This window comes from Neolamprologus multifasciatus, chromosome 18 (genome assembly GCF_963576455.1).
Source record: "Neolamprologus multifasciatus chromosome 18, fNeoMul1.2, whole genome shotgun sequence".
Lineage (NCBI taxonomy): Eukaryota > Metazoa > Chordata > Actinopteri > Cichliformes > Cichlidae > Neolamprologus > Neolamprologus multifasciatus.
In genome coordinates, this window is record NC_140456.1 from 14,288,933 (window position 1) to 14,313,693 (window position 24,761).

The 24,761-nt window shown below is 39.1% G+C and overlaps 1 protein-coding gene across 3 annotated transcripts; it reads right to left on the minus strand.

Moving 5' to 3' along the window:
• Window positions 1–86: 86 nt before the first annotated feature.
• On the minus strand, window positions 87–24,758 carry lpin2 (lipin 2). 3 transcript variants are annotated; one of them, XM_085139452.1, is made up of 21 exons: window positions 24,452–24,758; window positions 21,459–23,271; window positions 19,313–19,513; window positions 13,140–13,235; window positions 12,288–12,646; window positions 12,099–12,206; window positions 11,870–11,996; window positions 11,454–11,790; window positions 11,272–11,371; window positions 10,928–11,115; window positions 10,110–10,203; window positions 9,944–10,013; window positions 9,749–9,841; window positions 9,510–9,592; window positions 9,152–9,299; window positions 8,649–8,797; window positions 7,380–7,466; window positions 6,724–6,876; window positions 4,205–4,319; window positions 3,303–3,406; window positions 87–2,714 (listed from the first exon to the last, which is right to left on the minus strand). In XM_085139452.1, exons 2-21 carry the CDS (start codon window positions 21,576–21,578, stop codon window positions 2,570–2,572), a joined length of 2,877 nt encoding a protein of 958 aa, XP_084995578.1. In that variant the 5' UTR covers window positions 21,579–23,271; window positions 24,452–24,758; the 3' UTR covers window positions 87–2,569. The 3 variants fall into 3 exon arrangements, with proteins under 3 accessions (XP_084995578.1, XP_084995577.1, XP_084995579.1); XM_085139451.1 differs by having other exon boundaries at window positions 12,288–12,649; window positions 24,452–24,751; XM_085139453.1 differs by lacking the exon at window positions 21,459–23,271 and having other exon boundaries at window positions 12,288–12,649; window positions 24,452–24,742.
• Window positions 24,759–24,761: the final 3 nt, after the last annotated feature.

A 24,761-nucleotide genomic window follows, 5' to 3' on the forward strand; every position in this document is an offset into this window, starting at 1 on the left:
ACAGCACGCACATAACTGCATTCATTTAGAAATTTTATTCCATACAAACAAGACCATAAGCCACATGTTAGCTTCATTAGGCCTTATTCTTCTTACAGTTGATTTTGTTCTTCAAACCACATTTCTATACAAATGAAACACAGCATACATTTAATGCATTTCTGCTGGTCGGACACAAATACCAAGCATTACATCCAAACAAAAACGGAACAAAACTTAAGTCACACAACAGCTCATACACATTATAAGAAAAAAACAAAAAGGCATCAGAGAAGAATGTGATGGTCAGCATATATACTCATTCAAACGTTTATTTACCACATATCCCAGGATCAGAGAAGATGAAGTGTGATTCTTTCACACAAGATGCTTTACTTTCATAGAAAGAATGGAATTTCTTGTTGATTTTAAGATAGATCTATTTGACTTCACCACTTTGCAGAGAACAAGCAAACAAATCAAAGCAGGGCACACTGTATTCCTCAAAAAAAAGAAAGAAAAGAAATCAGCAGTGCATGTAGCTGTCACCATAAATTGTGCTTATTTTTATGAAATGATCTTGGCTGCTCCTGCTTTTTTAGTCCACACTGGCATACACAGTCAGTTACACTTGCATTGGAGATATGATCCATCTGACCAAAACTCCTTTCTTAAATCATACATAGATAATGCCGGGGAAGTGCCTTAAACACTTCCTGTACAGTCAAGTATTTCCTGTTTATCTCCAAAAACAGTTTATCCTTCTCTGGTCACCAGAGGCACGGGAATCAGGCTTTTCTGTCTCTCACGCACTCAAGCACACACATTAAGGAGTGGCTGATATTACCTTGCTGCCTGTTACCCCAAATTATCATCATTTTCCTCTGCCTTAAAAACATACACAAAAAAGCTACTCGAAACGAGCTAAGCTTCTCAAAACTCACTAATAGACAAATTTCAGATTAACTGAATAGTCAAGAAGGTAAAACTCAAACTCTTTATGCTCAACCTCTGCAGTAACTGCATACTCTGGTCTACTGTCTACTTCGACTGTCGGTGAAGTGCATGTGGGTGGGAGATGTGCTGAGTTGTAAGTCTTGAGTTTCTGGGTGCAACTTTGACAAAGTGCGCTGGATAAAGCCACCGAGGGAACCTAAGCAAAGGGTGCAGGATGCTGCCACCCCAACAGCAGCAGCACTCTGTGATTAGGTACACACACACTACCATCATCCTGCAGTCCATCCTACGGAGGACCTCACAAAGCAAAATCCTTCATTTTAAGCTCTTCTCAAATCTGCTTATATCCACTGTTCCATCTCAAGCATCCTCTCTCACATTTACACACATCTGGTAATACTACAGACTGAGGTTTTGCTCAGGAACGTCTACGTGCCTTACATGTTGAAAAATTCACTGTTAATAAAAGAAATACAGGCTTGTTGCTGGAGACGTGACCAAAGAAAGCTTGTACAAGGCCTAGCAGTTACTGTTAAGTGCATGTTAGTCTGTGATCAGCCTCACAAAAATACTAATCTGAAATATTGCATTGGTGATCAATTATTTTTTCAGACAAGCAAAGTCCTCACAATAGAAATCAATAACTTAAATACATTGATCATCATAAATAATGACTCCATTGTTAACTAAACACACGTGATTTGCCAGAGCTTGCATAACAGAACAAACATATTAAAACAACAGCAAGACAATACACCATGAAGCTGCTTCGTTTTTTTTAAGTCACAGCAAACTGTGCATCTTCACATACTTGGTGAAAGCATATCCGAGGTACGACCTTGGATATTAACAGTACCAAACACGGCTCGCTGTGTAGCGGCCGTGTGAAATCTGTTGCACAGTCAGGAAAGAGTCAGGAACGAGAGGACAACTGAACACTTACTGTAGCGAGTTCCTGAAATCTAACGGCTGTGGACGGTTCTGTGTTTGTGTTATTCTGTTATTTGCCAACCTCTATCACGACTGTATTTTTAGAACAGAATAAAGCCTCCAATTAAAGGCTGGTTACTTGCTTCTGGGCAAACACAGCACCTACAGTAAAATATGACTGCCGAATAACAACTGCCCAGTGTTAATTGCCTGTCCTGTTTTAATTAAATGTGTGGCTTTTCCATTTAAAACATTACGTTTCACTTCTTCAGGGCGTTACTTAAATTACTTCAGCTCGGAACCTAGCTCCTCGTGAGGGACTTCTGCCTGCGTCGTTTATGGCTTTCTACAAGTTTACCGAGATACTAGCTGGATCTTCAACTGCCAAGTCTGCACAAGAACATGGACTAGAAAGTTATCACTGGGCAGGATGCCTTCACACAGAGGTATAAGTGGAGTGTCTCCGTGGGATAAACGCTAAGTTAACACTCATCAGGATTTACTGTTCTGATAATCTCCACTCATCTCTCAAGTAAATACAGTTTACCAACTTTTCTGAGTTCACGGTTACTGTATCTGTGTGTTGTGTAAGTCTAATTAGCAGGAACAGTTCTGGTTCCACTTCACATGTATTTAGGAGGTGCATTCAGGTGCACAGTTTATTTGAATGTTACTGTATAGCTGGGTATCAATACACACCGACTCAGAGCAGTTCATCTGGATTGATTTCTGGTATCGGCTGTCTCCAGTAACAGAAAGAGCTGTACTCTGGCATTACAAAGGCCTCGTTCTGCTCTTTGCTCAGCAAAGGGAACACGTGCTCCACCAACTCACTCAGTCTGCCATAGCTGCGAAGGGGGAAAAAACGAAACCAGAGAAACAGAGTGAGCAAGAGAACAGATACAATATATAAATCTTTAAAAAATATATACACTCTAGGTATTTAGTGATGAACAAAAAATAAAGAAAAATAACAAATATTTAAAAAATGGATTTTAGATTTGAAATACATTGAAATGTATTGATCAATCTAAATACAGAAAGAACAAAAAACATAGGCCACCTGAGGAAAACATTGCAGACTAGAATCAATTTTAAGGTGTGTTTCTGGCCAGTTCTCTTTTTATTTCTGTTTTGTTCTCCATCAGATCCTGTGGGAAATATCTGTTGCTTGAGCTGCTAAAAGCACCACTATGTTCCCTAGTTTTTCTCTAATTTTGTCTGTTTTGCTTGCTGCAGGGTACAAAAGAAGACTCTCTGTGACTGTAGGCTTTTATTTTTTTACAGTAATGTGAGAGTGAAGGAAACAGTAATGGCTGGAAAAGCAAAACAAGAAAATAAAGAAAACAGAAAAACATTCAATGATAGCAACGTCCTATACTTCCTGCTGGGGATTTTTGCTGCGAAAGACAAACACAGACCATTAATGTACTTACGAGGACTTGTTGCCCTTGGTCTGCTCCTGGATCAGCTCTCCCTTTGGGTTAACTGTGAAAATTCTGCACACTGGAACGCCGACTTCCTTATAGGCAAACACATCCTGTATGAAGACATAAAGATTAAAGGCTCAATCTTCCCTCTAAAATACGACTGCTTCAAAGTTCAAGTTAAGTTTTTTAAATGTTTCCGTTTATAAGCATAGCACAGGCTTTTATTTTGAGTTGGGATTAATTACAAACACACAAAACCCATTTTGCTTCCTCTAAGACAAAGCATGTGAATAAACCTGTCATTTATGGGCTGAAAAATTACTGACAGGGCTGTTAACAGCCATCTGAGAACACTCTTGATTATGTAATGTTCGGAAAGTAGCCTCTCATACATAATACATAATAAACTGAAATGACCACGTTAATAACATTAACCACAGATTTCCTGTTTGTGTTCCACCTAATGCATGTAATGGCAGTAAATTTCTGGAGTAAATGTTTTTGTTTGGCCAGAGGAAGAGTGAGTGTGTTTGTCTGTGTCTTATTTTTTTGTTTAGGGGAGAGACCGAGGCAGACTGGGCTTTGATAGCTGACCCTTCATGTGACTGTTAGTGTTTATGCAGCTGAAGACGGGATGCTGTGCCCAACTTGAGCTCTCGTCCACAGATGAAGTCACTCGCGATCACACTCCGACAATGACCTCAGCTCAGGTTCAGCCCAGTACTTATTTCACACGTTCATGTCTGCAAACTCAAAGTGTCTGCCAAAGTGTCATGTTGCTCTTGCAATGAATTACAACTGCATCAACCTCTGAAAAGCGCACTTTTAAAAAAACAAAACAAACCAAAAAAAAAAACAAGCACTCTAATGTCTGGAAGTCTGACATCTTCAAACATGCATTAACTCACATTAGCTCTATTCCCAAAGGCGGCATAAAATGGCTGCTTGTTATGCTGGAACAGGTTCTTGATGTCTGTAAGGCATTCAATCTTGAAGATCTCTGGTTTCTTCTCGATGACCTCTCTGAAGCAGACAGACAGTTTTAATAGAGGGCATACACATCCTTCCCGTGTGTCCAGTTTGAGTTAGAGGTAATTTGATCAAACATATAGATAAGAATTTGTTTATAAATGACTTTTGTCCTCTTTACAAATCGTGTAATAGCACGGCCTAAATCCAAATGCATTTCAGCAATTTCTGTTTAAAATTATGACTCAAAACAAATACACAGATGGTAGGGGTGTTTCTAATTTAAGCAAATTAAAACAAGAGGGACACATAAATAATGCAAATATCTACAAGTCTTTGCACCACACAACTATCAACAATGCTGCAGGTTGCTATGCTGAGACACTAGCCATTCTGAACAGGTTTCAAGGTCACACAAAAACCCTGCTATGTGATTAATACACTGAATAAAAGAAATCAAGGGAACCATTAACAACACAGGAAAGTTTTACTTGTTCTGTGAAAGTGAGAAAAGGATACTTGCTTTAGCTGTATTAAAATTTGGATAATATCTGACCTACGAGGCATAACAAGCAAGTATCACAAGAGTATTTAATTGTTTAATTAACATTATATTAACACAGTCGTAATTCACTGAAACCAGTGTTGCTGGGAAACATGTTTGATGGGAGAAATACCGAAAGGGGTCATTTTAAAATCATGTAACTGTTAAAAAAAAAAAATCACATCTGTTAGTTTGGAACTTTTTCTAAAGTCATTTTATTCATCATACAGTGAATTTTGGGGTGTGTGGGATTAAATTATTGATTGATTTTTTTCCCCCCCAATGTAAAACAACAATTGCAGCATGCCTGGTTGCTTAGCAGCACATCTTACATACTCAAGCTTTAACATGAAGGCTACTGTATCATGAGTTAGCTAGAGGAGGCTGACAGATGATCATGTATGGGAGACAGTAGGTGGATCTAATGGGTCATTCGGATGATGTTCTTCTACAATAATTAAAATATTAAGATGTGTCAGCAATTGTATTTTTGTTGTAGTCTTGTTCATTAGTAGACTCTGAAATATATTTTACCTTTACAACCACGAAGGAAATAATTTCAATAATTTGTGAAACTCCTCTAAAACTGAACCTTAAATATTTATTTTGTCAAATATATTTAAATTTAGAAAAATGAGTCGAAAATAGACGTTCTGCTGCAAGATGTCTCAATGTGTCAAATGATCCCACATTATCAAAAAAATAAAGAAAGCTAGCAGCCTCCTTCTGGATCTCCTCATCTATACCTCACTTTAACAAAAGAATCATTCACACAAATCATGTCTCTAAAAATGCAATTGAGACTGTGACAGCAACGGGGAAATAAAGAGAATAGAATAATCCAAAACAGAGAAAATGCTGGCCATGAGCGTACTTTAGAGAAGTGACGGCACTAATACCAACACAGTTAATGCCTTTTAGATAGGAATTCATGAACTTGAGTTTACTGTAGACTTAATAACCATGGCATATGAAAGACTTATTATAAAGAACGAGGCTCGGGAGAGTGGGGAGGATTTTGAGACTGAGAATAGGGTATTTAAAGTGAAATTAACTTTCTAGAGAAAAAAAAGATTTAGGGGTGAAAAATATGGGGTGGTTTGAAAACAACATTAATATCTGGGGATAAGGAGGATTAAAATTAAATCATTTAATGTATATAATGAGCTTCATGATACCGAGACTTAGGGCTGTTCGATATAACGATATATATCGGATCACAATATAAAAACGTCTATCGTTTCATTTTACGCTATCGTTTGTTTCGTGGTGTCGCAAAATAAACTGTTTACAGCAATTTTTTTTCACCGTTTTGATGGTCACTGTAGTGGCTATATTAATTTCGTAAAGTTCTCTCTTTGTCTTATATTTAATATAACCACACTACCGACGGACAAGCGCTTGTTTTTATGCGTTGTGGTTAGCAACAACGACAGTAACAGCATCGCGTGTCCGCTTGTTTATGTTCCACATAAACCTTTCACAATAAAACTCAAGATCCTGTTGAGACTTTTCAAAATAAACTGAATCACGTGAAAGAGCAGATTATTTACGGATGAGAAGTAAAAAAGATTAAAAAAAAAAAAAAGAACCTTAGACTCAAACGTTAGAACAGGCTTTTCCCCGCAGCACGCCGTGTAATAAATACAAAGAAAACGGCGGCTGTTAGAACCTATGTCTAAAAATGTATCGTTTCATGCATCGGTTAAAACACTCGAATCCAGCTACATGACGCACAGCTGGAAACACTTCCCGCAAGTCGAGCTGCCCGAGATTCACAGAATTTACAGAAAATGTTAAATTTTTGTGATTTATATCGTTATCGGGACGATAGAATTCTTATATCGGGATATGAGATTTTGGTCATATCGCACAGCCCTAACGAGACTGGTAACCATTTAGAACATATATTACCTGTGGAAAGCAGAGAAGAGGCTGCTGGGAGAAAGCATGAGAGGTCCTCGGGGTAGGATGGTGCCTCCATCATTGACCCACTGTAAGTAACCTCTTGTCATGTCCGCCATGCCGATTGCCCGGGCTGAGCAGTACAAGAACTTGTAGCCATTTCTGCGAATGGGAAGAGCAGTGCTCATTAATAATTGTTCATTATCATGACTTTAATGGCAACTACTAAGATTAGCACTTAAATTGGATGAGTTATATTGATTGCGCTCATAATGTGGAGAAGTCACAACAATTCAATTAAAAAAAGAAAATCTTGCAGAGGAAACTTTTTATTTTTTATTTACTACCAAAACCAATATCCATACTCACTACAGCTGACTTCATTCATGCAATACATTTTCTATATACATTTTTTCAGATTTAAGTATAAAAATAAAACCAGAAAAGGCAAGGGCCGGTTTAATGGTGTTTTTACTTTCTGCAATAATTCTGCCTAAACTACAGTTAAACTTACTGAGTCATCCACCTCAGAGCTCCCCACGCAAACACTGGGAGGAAATATCAACTCCACAAAGAGCCGATTGGGAATCAACCCCAGACAGTCCTAACCACTGACCAACCATTCATGCGTCTTCCATAATTAATCAGTGTTGCTGTGCACTTACTCAGCTACAGAGTGGTAGAGCTTGGCAATCCCCTGGTGGGTCCAGTCCTTCCCCAACTGTGGAAGTATCTGTCCAAATACATCTGACCTAAAACATTTAAACACACAAAAATATAAATATCACTGACTATAAGATAGAAATAACTCAATCAGACACATCAAGTAGAGAAAGAGAAAGCAGAGTACTGACTGTTCAAAAGAGGTCACATAAGACACGATAACACCGTTTTATCATAAATATAGAACATTATGGGCTGTTCTCCACTAACGAGCATTACTGGCCTATAGGGGAGACACAGTCTCACCCTCAGCTGGCTGTGTGTCCTTACAGACTGAAATGTAAATGTCCTCATTATAGTCCCTGTGCTCTTTACCCTGTTAGCCAAAGAAAGCAGCATGTCAGGGGTTGGCCTAAAGGGTCACAGAGATAATAAGCTGCAGTCAATTTGGAGCCGTTTGATGTCGACCACCAATGAACTTCAGGGTGGGCGTCAGGAAGGCAGCAGGCATCAGTTTTGTTTCAGAAGAGATATGACTAGCTTTAAAGTAATTAACAGAGCTTGACACAAATAGAACTGGATTACAGGCTTCATATATGCCATTTGTGAAGGACTTAAATGTGTCCATGGCAGTGAAGCTACTCTGAGCTGGAATCTTATTTTAAGCTTTGGTTCCTTTTTAAATTAACCCAACAATATTATGCAACAATTAAATCTTCATTTAGTGTTCATTTACCTGCTCCCCACCTTATTTGGTGGATAATAAATAAGGAGCTGTATTTAAAGTTTGCGGGCAGTTTATAGAAACGCTTGAACACTGCACTATAGATTCCATCTTGCTAGTATAATAATTAGTTTTAGTGCAAAAATGGATGTTTCCATGGCGAGTTTGCAACAGATGGCTTTAAGTGTTTTAACTATATAATTATAAAATTAGATCCACATTTTATTACAAGAACTGAAACACGATGCAACAAAAGATCTATCTAAATGTCGCTTCACTGATTGCTTCCCACCTATATGTTAAAATCAATATTTGTACGCATTATTTTTAATTGTCGTTAAAGGATGCAACTAAGGTACAGCACCCAAGGGAAATTCCTTCTAATGTTTTCTTATTACTGTATATGTACAGGAAAATGTAATTGGATGCTACAATAACTGACTGATTTACTGCCCTGTCTATTACTGTCCATAATCAACATAGCAGCTAGCTTGCTATTACAACTGTGTTCTGTAATATGATTTTCTGAGTGACTGGAAGGCCATACTTTGTGATGGTGCCATCAATATCAGAGATAATGACTTTGTCGTCCCAGTTCCACAGGTAGATTGTACCCTCACAGCGGCATGTGCCTTGGTATTGAGTGGTGATGCTAAATGTCACATCATTTGGCCCCTGCTTGAGTTTCAGACTAGCCTGGAAACACAAACAAAAAAATTATATATATTTCAACAGCACACGCATTACTCTTGAGCATCATTTTCTTGCCACAGTACAATGACCATCTACAGGTCTTTAGAGCCCCCTACAGACTACAAATGGAGCAAACACTAGTTGCAGTTCATAGTTAGCCAGCAGAGGGAGCACAAAACTGCCAAATAAAAACACTTGAGACACAAATCTCATTAAGAATTCAACAAAAAAATAAGCTGATCTTCTGAAAATCAGACACTTTTATATTTGAAATTAAATAATATTTTATGACATTTATAACAAATCCAGAGAAAGCTTTGTCAATGTGAGAAAGGAAAAGGTGTAAAATGAACTTACAATCTGATCAGAGGAAAGCCGTAGTGACTTTCTGTATGTGTGTGGGCTGGGATGGTGCTGACCATCCACTGGCTGCAGTCTCTCTTGACAGGATGCTGCGCTCACCTCCTTGGACTCTTCATCACTGGATGAGTCTCTTGCTTTAGGCCTACAGTGCAGTAACCACAGATATGGTAGTTAATTATCACAGACAAGTGGAAAAACATGTTTCAGAAAGATTCGACCTGAAGATCCTTAGAAGTATAAATAAATTCAATGTTATCTTAGTTACATTATTATTATTCTTCCTCATTAAACCAAAATATAAGCTCCTCCCTATGTATAATAATATAGTTTTTGATTTTCTGGTATCACATACGTTAAGGCCAGCTTCTCCTGAGATGTGGAGGGTCCTTCCTCTCCTGAATGTGGTTCCTCCTTAGTTTCGAGCTTAGTCTCTGACTGGACGAAGTAGGCAGAAAAATAAAATCTCCAATTAGCCAAGTTAAAAAAATATCCATATGAAAACAGGACACTGCCCATGAAGAGGGAACAGAAACTAACTGCAGATACCACCTCGAATTTTGTTTTGTTCACTTGTACTAACAACAGGCACACCTGCTTGATTGTGCTATCCGCCCTCTTACGCCAGAACCACCAGCGGCCTGACTTCTTTGGCATTTTCTCCTTCACCCAGGCCTCCTCTGTAGCCTGCCATAAAAAGGAAAACAAAGACATTTAGTGATGAGATAGCTGCCAGCTGACAATGAATGAATGAACAGTACAAAGAGTAAAAAATTAAACACACGTTACCTTTGGTAAATTCTTCTGAAATGCTTGAAGGCTTAGAATCAAAGGTGCAGCTAGGGTCCAGTTATAATATCTGAAGACAAAGACAATTACCAATGTGTAATCCTGACCACACGTTTGAAATGTTTCTCTAGTGCATTTCCAATGTGAAGTAAAAACAGTTACATACCTATTTCCTATCCTTACTACCAGGTTGGGGTTGTCTATAATTGCTGGATTTTCAGCAAATTCATGATAGGTAATGATATGCTCCATAAACCTTTCTGGAAATAAACAGGGGAGAAGAAGACTAATTAAAGACAGCTGCTGAAAAGGTCAGTGGTGGTGAGAAATAACATCTTAGTAGACATAAAGGTCAGGAAACTTTTTCTTCTGATAACCCCAGAGAGCTTCTAAAGCCTAAATCCCAAAGGATTAATATAACCTAGAGACCTCTAACAGTTTGTAATGACTGCGGAGGTAGTCTGTGATCATCGTTCGTAATGCAATAAATGCAGAGCAAATTAACAACAACATTTAACCAAATATGGACATCCTGTTATGATATTAGTCCAGAGGAAATGAGCATGTTCTTGCTTTTTTGTTCTTCTTTCCCCTTAAAGAATTATGTTGTTATCATTAAAATGAATGAGAGAAATGACAGGACTCTCATATCTAAAAGAAATGTGCATAAAAATAGCATATTGACTTTGGATGACCAACGTTTTTCCTGCTGTTTAACAAGGTTATGACATCATATTCAGAGATGAAGACACATTTCCTGAAGAGTTAAAGTACATGTTAATTTGATGAGAGGGAAAGTACTTCTGGGTACGACATTTACACGTCTGAACAAATATGTATTTAAGAACAGCTTCCTCTAACAGTAGCTGGACACTTTATGTGGCTAATCCAGAAGGTGCAACAAAGTTAGCTGAATGTTTACTGGCTTAAGACAAAAATGTTCACTTTATGATACATTTTGTTGTGAGTGTCATGCTCGTGTACCTTTGGATATTTCAGCATTTTCTGTCAGGCCTCCACACAGAGAAAGAGTAACATCAGGGAGGTCACTAGTTGAGTCAGAGAGACACTCTGTCCCGCTGTCAGCTGCAGCACTACCCACCGACTGTGGGGACTGTGAACCAGAGTGCATCTCAGAGTCAATCCAGTGCTTAGCAGCTGCCTCAGTCTCACTGGAGAAAAAGAAAGAGAAGGAGAAGAAAAGGGTTACAATATGTCATGATACTGGTCTTTCAGGCTGTCAGTGATACTTCAGAGGAGAAATCGCTTTGGCTTTTATTTTATAATTACAAAGGTTAAGTAATTAGACAGATCTTTAACCATCATACCTCTTAGGAAAATATCGTGCAGCAACATCAGGTTCAAGTACATTCAAGTCATCTAAGTAGATATCCTCAGGACCCTGATGCTGGCTCCTCTTCGGAACACCTACATACAATATATTTACAAATTACAAACTCATAACCAAGACAAGCCTTAAAAAGCACCAATCTGCAGCCACCTAACATACCTTTCTTCTTTGATGGTGAATCTGTCTGCTGGTTACTGGAAGCGGTGGAGGTTGCTATGCTTGATTGCAGGATATCAAGGGGTTCTGTAGGGGCTTCTGGACTAACAGATGATATGGTGCTAACAGACGATATTGGACTCACAGGTGTTACAGTGGTGATGGGGGTGCGTGGCTCGGGCTTGACAATGTTACATACTGAAGAGGAGGTGGCATCTCCTTTTTCAACCTCGGTCTCATTCTCCATGGCCTCCGAGCTGAGGATGACACGGAAATGGGTGCTCTCTGATGGGGTGATGGTCACTTTTTTCAGTGGTTCTGATTTCTCCTTCTTGGTGACCTAAAAAATTGGACATAATGTTATTGTGATGATGAGTCAACTGGCAAGGGTTTGAACTCCACTGGGAAGAAGTGCTTACCCTTGTGGTTTCTGGAAATTCTCCCCATGTCCACTGCATGTGAGACTCAGCTCTGAGCAAACTCTCTGAAGGTCTCATCACCAGTTCTGAGTCACTCTTTGGGGTAAAGGCCTGAGACAAGCTATGGCTGCAGGGGTGTAAAAAGAAATGCCAAGTATTAGTAAAACAGGTGCTATTTACACGTCTGTGCTATCTTTGCTAACGACTTTCGGCTCATGTCAGCACATACCCATCATCAGCTGGCCAGTCCCCATCAGACATTGGATAACCATCAAGGCTGTGTCTGGCTGCGGGTAATTTAGGGTCAATGTCACGCACTGTAGTCACTGAAGGTGATCTAAATTCAGAGTGCAGAAGAAGCATAATAATTAACTGATCTCTTCACACAAATCTGGCTACAAGCGTTGAATAAACATACCTTGATACATGAACTGTAGTTTCCTCGTCAGAGCTGAGATCCATTTCAAAGATCTCCTCATTTTGCCCAGTACTAGACATAGCAGCAGTGGTAGCAGCGGGTGCATTAGCAGCAACAGCGTTACCAGTAGTGACTGATGGCGGGGTCAGTTCTTCTCTACGGGGGTCTCCTTTGTGCTTCTTTCTCCGTCTTTTCTTCTTTTTTGTGGCCACAGTGCTTGGAGCAGGAGGTTCAGGAGGGTCCTCTGGGTCTGCAGGGTCATCTTCCAGATCTTTTGGTGCCCTGTGCTCCACCTCTGAGATCCAGAACAGGTGACTCTCGGTTGGGATTGGGGAGGTGGCCAAATGGGCAGGAACAATCTGCTGAAATAGGAAAGCAGGACATGAGGATTAAGATATGTTTAAACAAGGATAATCGTAGTTTGAAACACAATTCAAACTACGATTCAGGTTCTGCAGAATAAGGTAGAAGTCACTGCTGAGATGTCACAATAGCAGCCTGAGCAAAGGTTAACTATGCAATATGGTGGAGTAATCACTTCTTCCTACAAACACTGCACTACATTTCTACTTCAAGAATGCTGTTAAGCAAAGGCAAGACTGTTGTTGTGTTGGGTCAACGAAAGCAAAGTGAAAGATGTTTTCAAAATATGTCTGGAGTTTCATTTCTTTCATTCAACATGAAATATTTCATGACTCTGCTACATTAAAACTCAAAACAAGACTGCACAAAAAGGAGAAGTAACAAATTATATATATCAGGAAAAATGTCTCAATGAAACTTTGTGTCATTAGCCTTTAGCAGTTTTGTTACTTTATTTATTTATTTATTTTAATTATGCTTATGGCTTACATTCTGTTGCTCAGATTCCTGCACAAAAAAGGCCTCTCCATTGTCACCAAGCTTCATATGCAGGTCTACAGGCTCTCCATTCACTTCGATGTCGATCTGGAAAGAAGACACATAATTCCCTTTCAAACATGTGCTCCTCTCTTATTAGTCTGACATCTTCTGAACAATTTGTCACTTTTATCTGAATGAGCTTCCTGCTCACTTTCCTATAAAAGTCACAAGTAACAATTGTGCTTTACTTTTAACACGGCAAAAGCTTCAACGGCATGAAGGCACATTAACTGACAGACATGTACAAGACCATGGCTTACTGACTTAAGACCCTCTCTCATGCTTTTGACACTTTTGTCATCTCACTAGCTCAGTGTGGCTTTTGAATATGCCCACAGATTGATTAACTCGCTCTCTCTGTTACAGTCTTCAAGAAGATTATGTGATAAACATTAACATAAAGTGACCGATGTCTAAATGCCAACACTTTAACAGACTGAAGAAGCCAGCAATGTTAAGTATGCAATTTTTGAAGAGGGCTGTATTGGCACTGCTGTTCAAATGTAAAAACTGCCAAAGCAATAGTACAGAACAGAAAATAAAATAGGACACTGACACTGAAAACAGTTATTCATTGACGTCAATCACCCTGTGTATCAACCAATCAATAAAAATCTTATATTACCCTTTTTAGTTGACTTTTAAAAAAATAAAAAATAAAACATCACACTGGTTGTTTTATTATACTTCCATTATTTTGCAAGATCACATACATGGTCTGTATGCACTCAGAGACCCATCTTCCTCCAGAGGCTTTAGAAAACCTAATAAGCGTATGGGTCTTCTGGGCTTTCTTTCTGTGGAGCCTGCCAACAGAACAAGGCCATTCATGTTTGCCTGATAAACCCCAGTGGACCAGGGGGGCATTCAGAAACTTGACACCAAAAACAAAAAAACAAAACAAAAAAAAAAACAGGTCACGTCTGGCAGAGACTACAGGAGGAGACAGACTCTGACTCACAAGTGCTCTGCAACTTGAAACCAAATCATCAATATTAATTTACAACCAATGGCTGTAGAAATAATCAGCTTTTCTCCCTCTTGTGCTATCCGTCTGGTTGTACATTTCCTTTTGATGCTGTCCTTTACTGTTGCTGTGGGTTCTCTACAGCCTCAAGATTTAATTTCACCCCTTCAGGGGTGCTGGAGGAAATTTATGTGTGGCAGTGGCTGGTAATTTCAATACCCAATTAATAATGAGCTAGAATAAATGAGGGTCCTCTTCAGCTGTTCACAGTGTGTGACAGGTTACATGCACTTGAATAGCTGAGATGTGGATTTGCCAACACTGTGCTCCATCACTGGAATGATTGCGAGGCACGGCCACTTACAAATGCTTGAATTAAGGCAGGATATTAAGATGTTTTGGGGTTTGGGTTTTTTTGCTTTGTTAAACACAAGTCTATTTCACTCTTGATGTTCACTTTTCAGATTAGAAGAACAAGAAAATAATATGTGTAAGTGCACTTAATTAACATCTCTAATGTTTTTAGAAACCACATAGTACTTGAAAAACTTTTCTGGTTGCCAACCAAAGTTACTGATGTACCGGAACAGGCACACTATCAGCAGCCAAATTTTAATTAGTATTTGGCAAACAGCTATAGCTGAATTCCCACTCATAATTCTCTAAAATATCTGCATGTCAGTACCAAAGACCACACAATTTACTGCATTTATCGCAAAAGCACAAGGTGCTAATAACTGATCTCAGGGACAGACATAACTGTTTGTTACACAACAGCCCCTGTTCAGGCCTCCTTCACGTTTCCTCCCTCTCCCACACATAGAAGTTGTAAAGCTGCTGTTGCCATAGAAACCACTCATTCATTCCTCCCCTTTAAGTCCATCGGGATTCTGGGTAGGTGGTGAGACAGTGTCAGTTCCCCCCGCAAATCATTATCCACTCCGGTTCACCAGCAAGTAAATAAGCTCTCTAAGCTAGTGCACAACATTACCATACTAAGAAGTACAGCTGCAGCTATTGATTGTTTTAGTAATCAAGTCATCTATCAATTATTCCATCAAGTAACTGATAAGAAATACCTTTGTCTTATTATCGAGATATATTCAAAAGTGAAAAATAAATAAGAGAAAAAAATCTAATTGGTTTCCAGTTTGTTTGTTTTTTGTTTCATCTGCCATCTGCTTCATTTGTCAAAAAAAAAAAAAAAAATTTAATATGACACCTAAATACAAAGGATTTGTTTTTGTTTTTCAAATAAACATTTTCTTAAATGCAAAAATATTTAAATACTCAAATAAGAGGCATAAAACTAAGGCTTAAAAAAATATATCTTTAGTTTGTCTTCTTGGAATGCTTTATGAGTTTTTGTACATGTTTCTGCATGTTTAAGTCTGCAAGTTAATGAGTAAGTTTGTGTCTGCAAGCCTTTAAAGGAGAATGTGGTGGCTGTAATGAAGCATGCTGAAGTTTGACCAGTGTATTGATGCAAAGTTTTTGTGTTGCTGAAAACAAGATGATAGTGATGGTGCAGACGTTAATGATATTAACGATGATTCACCGTTTTTAAATATTACTGCAATTCATTGAGACACTATTTTATATGTATTCACTTGTGAATAAATGTTATAAAAATCTTGAAATAAACGTGGTGTAGTACACACCATGCCCCCCCTTTAGACTCTCTCCTGTTCGCTTCCATGTAAAACATGGAAGCCCTTAGTCGTCAGCAAGTTATATAATTGAACTATTCTGGAATCAGACTACGTTAACAGTTCCTCTGCATTTTTTAATGTAGCCTTACTTCTGGAGACCTACTGCAGATTTTTCATTGCGTGAAACAAACGACGGTGGATGGAGTTGCTACAAAGTTTGCTTTTCTTCACATCAAGAGTTTGTTGATCAGATGCTTTGTGAATGACCCCCCCCCCCCTCTAGTTTTTTCCCAGGAAAGGCATTAATGTTGATCTCAGGAATATCGCTGCTGTTTATGATTTTCTTTTTCTCAACAGAGCTCACGTCTCGTTAATAGCTCCGCCTCTTTGCTCTTTGCAGTGTGTAAAAAGACTCCTAGTTTAACTATTCCAGCTTCATCATCACTGGTGTTGTTGTGTTATCAGTGTATGCAGGCTTAACTTCCTTAAACTTTTGTATTACAGGAATGTTTTCAGTCGTAAATGTGGGTGGATCGCTCGGGTTTGCGTTTCCATGGTAACAATGGCGCGCTACATTCATCGAAGCAAAGAATTTGTGTTGAGACTTTTTTTATAATCTGATTATTCGTAATACTCAATAACAGTCCTACTAAAAATAGATGTTAAGACAAGTTCACCATTCTTACTTGTGTTATGAAACAAACACTTAAAATAAATACATCATATATTCCATCCATTACCAATTTCTTGCTGAATACCAACATTTTTTTAAACTTAATATAACCCTATAAACTGAAAAAAAAAACCCTCAATAATATAGACATAATAGTGAGCCATAACATTTGCATCTACATCTCCCTACTACAATACACTAATACACTCAACCTACTCTCCCTGCTATAAGACCAATGTAGAGGTGCTACAAAAAGTGAGAAGTGAACTCAAGTGCTGATCATCCATGATTAATTGGATCTGGTCTCCCAGGCAAGATGATATAGTAACAAATACCATCAATGAGGGAGAAAAGCCCAGAGCATCCCGTCTATGTTGAGCAAACATAAAAGATTTCCCTGAATGATTCATAGCCTGTGATTTCGATGCTCAGTATTTGTTAATTACCCACACTGGGATTGGAGAGTCATATGCTTTTTTTGATCCCAGTGTGGAGGAGCTTTGTTAAGGGGAGGACATTATGACTGTGTCCTGGGCAGTGTTGGGTAAGTTACTTTAAAATAGTAACTTAGTTACATTACTAGTTACTTCTATCAAAAGTAACTCAGTTACTTCAAGTTACTCGTTACTTTCAGAGTAACTAGTTACCAGGGAAAGTAACTTTGGTTTTACTCAGAATTCTCTTGTTAATGTGTTGCTTCCATAACTTTGCCAGTCTTCTAGCTTGCTTACTTGCCACAAGTGCACTGTGCCACCTACCAATAGAAAGGAAAAGATAATGTGCATATTTCCACGAGAGAAATCCCACGCCTGGACCGTCATTGACCGCCGCCATGATTCTAGCCTACGTCACAGCGTCATGTGCGCTTTTTACATCCAACACAAAAACTGCAGTCGTGGTACTTTGATTGTACTCAGAACTCAGAAATTCTGCCTTCTGAATAGGAAGATGTAGGTAACACCAGACTGCAGATGAGCTGCATACAGGGCTGGACTGGGACAAAAAATCGGCCCGGGCGTTTTGACTGACCGGCCCACCATTATAGGAAAAATCATAAAGCCTTTGAATGAAAACAAACGCTGCTGTGACAGTGATGTTCACTGTTCTGATGGTATATATGCATCAATCTATCAATCGTTTGTTGTAAGATTCAGATAATTATTTATTAAAAGCGAGACATTTTAAATGAGAATAAGAAAGAAAAGTATTTCTTTGTGCCCCCCTCTCCCTGTTAATGCCCTACCTGCCCCCCATGGCAAAACTTTGCTAGATCCGCACCTGCACAGTTACCAGCTGTCAGCTACCTAAAAAAGGATCCTGGGGTTATCTGTCTCTCAGAAACAGTTTATAACTTCAACTCATTCATGTCACCTAAAAGGTAAACCTGTTTCTCCATCACCTGTTCAGCTCTGATGATTCAGTAAGGACATCTCCTGGTTTCATCTTCATGTTTCCCTCTCACCACATATCCAAACCATCATGACCAGCAGCTTTACAGCTGTGGCTCCAGCAAACATCAGCTGATACTAGAAATTAATATTAAATAAATTCTAACAACAGCTGATCAAGCTTAAACGTGCTGTTGTTTAGCGCGACATCGGCTGGTTTCCTCTTTCTGGCGCAAAGTGGGCGATAAACAAACGAGAGAGAAAAGCCGATCAGCTGATCATTGATCAGTTTTCATGATTGAAGTAGAAACAGGAGAGGGAGGGGGGAGAATGAAAGAAGAAGAGGCAGCTGTGCAGCAAGGACACAGAATAACTCCAGCTTTGTGCCTTTTTCATTGTAGCTGAATTACGGGACAAACTGTTCCTTTTCACCTCAATAAGAAACGCGTAATATTTTCTCTGAATACCAGACGGGACGGTTGGCAACTCTAATAACTTATGAACAAAATAAAGTTCAACATCAGTAACATCATAGCACCCACCCAGCTGTATAGAAACTGCGTCATGCTAGCTGGTACGCAGTACGGAAAAAGTCAGAATAACAAAAACAAACTCCACCTAAACTTGGTTTATATCTGACCCTGATAGACTGCAGGTCAGAACTTCTTACCTGAAGTTCAGTTCACACTTGGACCGGCGGCCGCCTCGGGTCTCTTTTCCTTCTGCCTCCCCTTTCTCTCATCCACCTGGTGCCTCCACCACTTGCTAATGTTATTGAATCTGTGGAAGCTCCGCGATGCCACCACACGAAGTAACGAGTAACGACCCTATCTAAATCCCAGTAACGACTAACGCGTTCCTGATTTTGGCATAATAACTAGTTACCGTGCTCGTTACCACAATAATAACGTAGTTACTGTAACGCGTTACTTAATAACGCGTTAGTCCCAACACTGGTCCTGGGGGAGATGTCCTTAATGCCATTTTGCGCATGATGGAATTGATATGAAACGCATTCCATTGATTAAATAGGTTGGCATCTTTTCACTCGCACTTTATAGTTACATTTTTAAAGCATTTGCATTGAACGTCCACATTAGCAAAACCTCACTGATCAGTTTGAAAAATGAATATTATAATCAGGAGCAGAGAACATTTTTAATATCCAATGTTAATCCAATGTTAAAACTTGATACATATATTATCCACAATGCAACTCAACCACCAACAGTTCAGTCAAGTGATTTGGGCATGTTGTGGGGAAACAAAACACAAAAACTTGGTGATATATAAACATGCTTTCAGACCAATTTTTGATATTTGATGTTTGACACGTCTTTATATGAATCTATCTATCTATCTATATAAATATATGAGCTTTGTATATGAATCTATATAAGCTTAATGCTTTGACACATCAGTGAAAGAAAAACAAAACTCACCACTTTCTCTTTGGAGCGCAGCACACCCAGCTTACCAAAGCGCACATGGAATGGCGAGCACTGGTAGGTGCCATCTCTCTGACGGACAACCACAACATCGATGCAGCCTGACAATGTGGCCTGGTTAATGCCCTTATACAGTTCTTTGACAGTCACCAGAACCTGACCTGCTAGCTGGCCAACGTAGTTCATGGTGTCCGCCTATACAGAGAAAAACAAAAAAACTAATATTAACAGAGTAAATGGAAAGACAAGCTAAGGGGATTATTATTCAGCAAGAGTCCAGAAGACACAACCACTTATGAAATCTACAAATTTTCCACTTGAAAGCTCCCTCCCTTCCTGCTTACCCTGTGGTGTCTGTTTATCTCCTGACCTTCATACAGACTGCTAGAGTTATACTGTTGTCCTATAACTGGCCATTGTCCCACGTGAACAACATTAGACGGAGGAGGGCTGCTATGGAAGCAGTTGACTTCCTGTTTACATCCATTAAACACTACTGTCAAAATCAAATCATAAACTAAAACCACATTTCTGTGGCTTTAATATGAGCAGAATTAATGCTGTACATTTTGTCATAATGCTTTTAATCATCTGGAATAAGCAATTTGCGGGACTGTAAATTCCTTAACAAGCAAAGTGCTCAGTTTACTTGACCAAAGAAAAAGTACACAGGGCAGGGCTATCGTTACATAATTACAAAAACTTTCCTTGGTGCACTATGGCCCCTTTACTAAACTAGATTATTTGCCCTTATTATTATAGGGCCTATTATTTGCCCTCGATTGCCCTCTGTGAGTGTGTGTAACGATTAACTTAAACATGACTTTGGTTTGCCTGGGTCAGGGTCTAGTTTACTGAGGCCTGTAAACACATTGCCTCACTGACTTCGTTGGGTTTACATAACCTGACATGTTCTGTCTTACACTAACCTTTTGTTCTGAATCTAGTCATGAGAGCAGTGATGGGGGGTGTGGAGGGTGTGGAGGGGGATAAGGGGGTAGATAATAGGGACATTTGTGCAAGGATGGCATCATGGAATATGGCAAACAACTGTGGTATATTCATTCGGAGTAGGATGATGAGTAGAGAGTATATGCACAGAGTATTCACTTTAAACCATAATCAGACAGGCAGACACTTTAGCAGCTATCACAGCCACCACAAAGTTCAAAGAGCAGTAGAAAGTTCAGATCATTTGATACCAACAGGAAGCCAAGAAACAGGAAGCTCCGCGTTCGTGTTTCCTCGAACTTCACCCCAAATTTGTACACAGTGAGAATGTGAAAAACAGGTCAACTACACTCTGTTGGGATAATCGCATAAATATAGTAACAACCAGGGTTTACACACCTGACATATTTTCAGTACAGCTTGTATGACTGAAGCGTTAGGTATGCGTTTATAATATGAAGGACCAGTGAACCTATATTTTTGTGTATGACACTTAAAAATACAATACACTTTAGCTCCAGCACTATCTTTCATATTACAGGTTAAAGGTACAAATGTGGTTCGCTGATTTTTGTGTCTTTATCTACTTTCTCCATCTCTAGAAACTAAGAACTTTTTACCAAAATAACACTTTAAAGAGACTTATAGTACTGTAGATATTTAACTTTCACTTTTATTCCGGTGTCAGAAAGTCAGAGTACACGTACACCCTGTCTATTGGACTGATGTAGGATTAACACTGAGCAAATTATCACGAGATCATTTGGAAAATGTGCGGCAAATGCTTCAACCTGCTTCTACACATTTATTTTTCCTTCTTTCAGGGTCAGCCCACAAGTAGGGCAATGCAAAAGTAGACTACAGTCAGAAATTAAACAGGACGGCTCGGTATTTCAGATGACACATAATTAGCACATCAGACAGGTGATGAAAGACTCATGAGCCAATCTGTACTATTTTGACTGGATCACAATCCTGTATTTGTCCCCTTCACTGCCTACTTCTTTTAACACCAAATTATAAATCAAGGCAATCATGTGTGAAACTATTAGGCTTAGTTACAGTAACAAGCCAACACGCCAAGCAACCTGACAAAACCAAACAATAGAAGATGACTAACTGCCTATTTGGCCCTCTAGTTTCAGGCCCAAGCTGTGACTAACCAGGAAACCTGTCAGTACTGACTCACCAGGAACCAAGATGACCTCTGAGAGGATGGCTCATCCTGTTCACTGTTGTCTGTGTTGTCTTCTGTGTTGCTTCCCAGGAGCTCCCTGTTCCCCCAAGATCTCTGTCTCTTCATCACCATTAACAGAGCGTCAGCTCCAGCCTTATCCACCTCAGGACTAGACTAGCACCAATGTTTTCCTCTCTCAGATTATGGTGATAATATCCCCCTGTCATCCTGAATCAAATCTCAAATAAGGTCCACCTAATCACCTTGCAATGACCCTCCCAGGAGTAAATACAGATACACTACCTGAAGCCAGCTGCGATTGTGTAATAGTAATAAAGATTGTCATTTTTCTTTTATTATCTGCAGAATATGAACATATGCTTGTCCAGTCAGCTGACATGGCAGTAAGGGTTTAGCCAATGGGATGGCTTCTTTGGACTTGTGGTTTATAGCTGATAAGAGAATGCTAATTTCTGTGAACAGCTATGCAATGTTTTCCCCTGATAAGAGTAGGCAAAACCAAACAGCAATCCCCAGCAAGATGTTCTTTTACAGTCAGTCACGTATACCTGTCAGGTTCATTGCTGCAGGTGTTTGTTATTGTGGATAGCTCATCAAAAGTAGGACACTAAGTACACTGGACTTCAATATGTTGATTTCTTTGTTGCCAGTTGTCACGTGAGCTCAGAAAACAGATGGAATTTTTTTTAAACAGCACCAACATCATAATCTTTGCACACTAAAACAAATAAATAAGTAATAAATCCAGTAGAGCTGTACACTGATGAGACTGTAGTTCAAGCCATGATGAAGACGTTTTTATCATCAGGAGGTTCTCTCTAGTTTGGGTTCCAGCATTCGCCTGCCTGGTTTTGCTCCTAAAATGAGCATAAAGCATGAGGCTCTTCCAAAGAGGTCTCAGCCCCACTGTCCCATCTGCTAAGCTTTTTGTAAACATGACCAAAGAAAACACAGGCCCACTGAGTTGAGGGCTGTGGGCTCTTCCTCCCCCTGTGCTAGGATCTGTTCTGTGTTCAAGAATTTAACAACAGCCATGCGGAAAATAAATGAGTACTTTCTTTTAGTGATAAAATATGGAGAAAAATTATATGTGTCATTTAACAAATAAGAAATCTTCAAATTACAAACTCGAACAATTAAGAATTACAAGCACAGACATGTTGTATTATGGTCTACTCCACAATTATGGCTTTCATCTGGAATGATCTAGTCAACATTTGCTTTGACTGGGTAACAAAAGAAATCAGTTCTGCTAGACCACACAAAGTTCATGTTACACACTTTCAAGTATTAAGTTACACAAAACCAGCCTGCTCATTATGTGCAACATAAACCAAACCCCACAGAGTGCCAAGCTGAACTTTTACATGAGAAAAGGAGATTTTTTTGGTCACAATCAAAGTGTAGTTCATTATTTTCCAGTGAATTGCAAAATCCCTGTGAATTTGACGATACACAAAGCACAAGTGGTCAAAGTACCAACACTAATTCTATCAGGAAGATTGAACGCTTTCAAAATGTGTAGACGATAACAAACGCACACAGAAACATGTTCATTCAAAGTTATTTTGCATTTATAGTCTATGGTCCGGTAAACTTGTATTGTGTTACATATAAGGGAACTGAGAAGTAGTTAGAAATTGTACAATCTACTGGAAGCATAAGCATCCAAGCTTATTTTTAATTGCAAAGTAGTGAAGTCACACTACAGTGTGGCAGTGTGCAACAGTGGAGTAACTGCATACCTGAGTCACATGAAATACTTTATCCTTCTTTTGTTTCTACAGTGTGTCCAGACTCTGATCTGAAACAGTGTTGAGAGTGTAAATCAATGCAAACATACATTTCCACCCTGCAGAAAATTGAACAGGAGTTAATAATGGAATCAATAAAGAATCTGAGTTGTGGCCAAAACTAATCTAAGCATCTGCATTAAAAGAAAAATACTACTAATACCTGATTCTGATGTTTAGACCGTTTTAATTTAAAAGCTACAAACTATAACTCCAAATTGACCATTAATGTAACTAAGATTTTGCCTTTCAAATAGTTTCAGCAACTGAACATTTTTGAAAATAAGGTTATTTGCAAGATTTATGTCAGATTGTATCTTGATTTTCTAATGTTACCTATAACTCAGAATGACTAAATAACAGTATTGGTATGGGGTTTTCTAATATTACACATTTAAATTAAAACGTTGGGGGAGAAAAGTGTTGTCTCTAAGTTGATTGGAAAACTACCAAGATTCTGGTTACTAGTGTTTTCAAAGGCCACCCACAAGCAGGTGTTTTCTTATCTGAGGAGTCAGTGCTGCTTACAAGCCAACGCTAAATACAAAACATGAGTTTATGCGATACACAAGCTTGCTCCAATGTTAGTCAGTTGAGTCATTCCGTTTTAATGTCAGCCTGAGCTGTTATAGCTATAAAAAAATGCTAATTTTGCAGATTAAAGCTGGTGTATGGCTTGACATACGTCCCGAGTACATACATACTTCGATGTCATTGCGGAAATAAATGAAAAGCGAAACCATAAATCTTAGCTGTTTTGTACAACCGTGCTTTACATTGGTACAAATCCAAGCTATAAACAGTGGGTGAAAATAGTACATGGGAGGAAAAAATGAATGGAGACGGAGCTCTGTCAGCTAGCTGCTTGCCAGCTTGTTAACCCTCAGCTAGCCACCGTGTTATCGCTGGGTTTACGTTACCGTAACAGCAAACGGTGAAACACGAGTCACTCACTAGGTCACCGCTTTCAAATGGAAAGTCGATATATTTCTGCATTATGTGATAAAATACATTCACAGTCCGGCCTTTTTGGTGTTTTAATTAAATGAATCCACAGCAGCTAAAAAAAACTGTTAGCAAGGTTAGGTGCTAACTATGGTTAGCCGAAGGCAGATTCAGATAATAAGATGTTAAAAGCAGTTGCGAACCGCTTTGACAGGGCTCGAAATCATTTTATCACTAAACCCTTACCTTCTGGTTGCGGGATGCTGCCGATGAAGGACGTTATGGTGTCTTCATGGAGTCCCCATATCTGTACCCATGAAACTCCTCAGAAGCCTTCTGACGTGTCCGTGTCTGGACCACCGTGACCGACTGGTGGTGGCTGCCAGCAGAGAGCTGAAGTTGATGGGACAGGGAGCCGCACAGCGGCGGCGCACTCACACAGCTGGTGGGATACTTTCGGTTTGTCTGTGCCGTACATAAATTCATTCAGTACACTTGCAGCCAAAATTACAGCCCCTGCAGTGTATTTAATACTATAACTTATGTGCAGTTATTA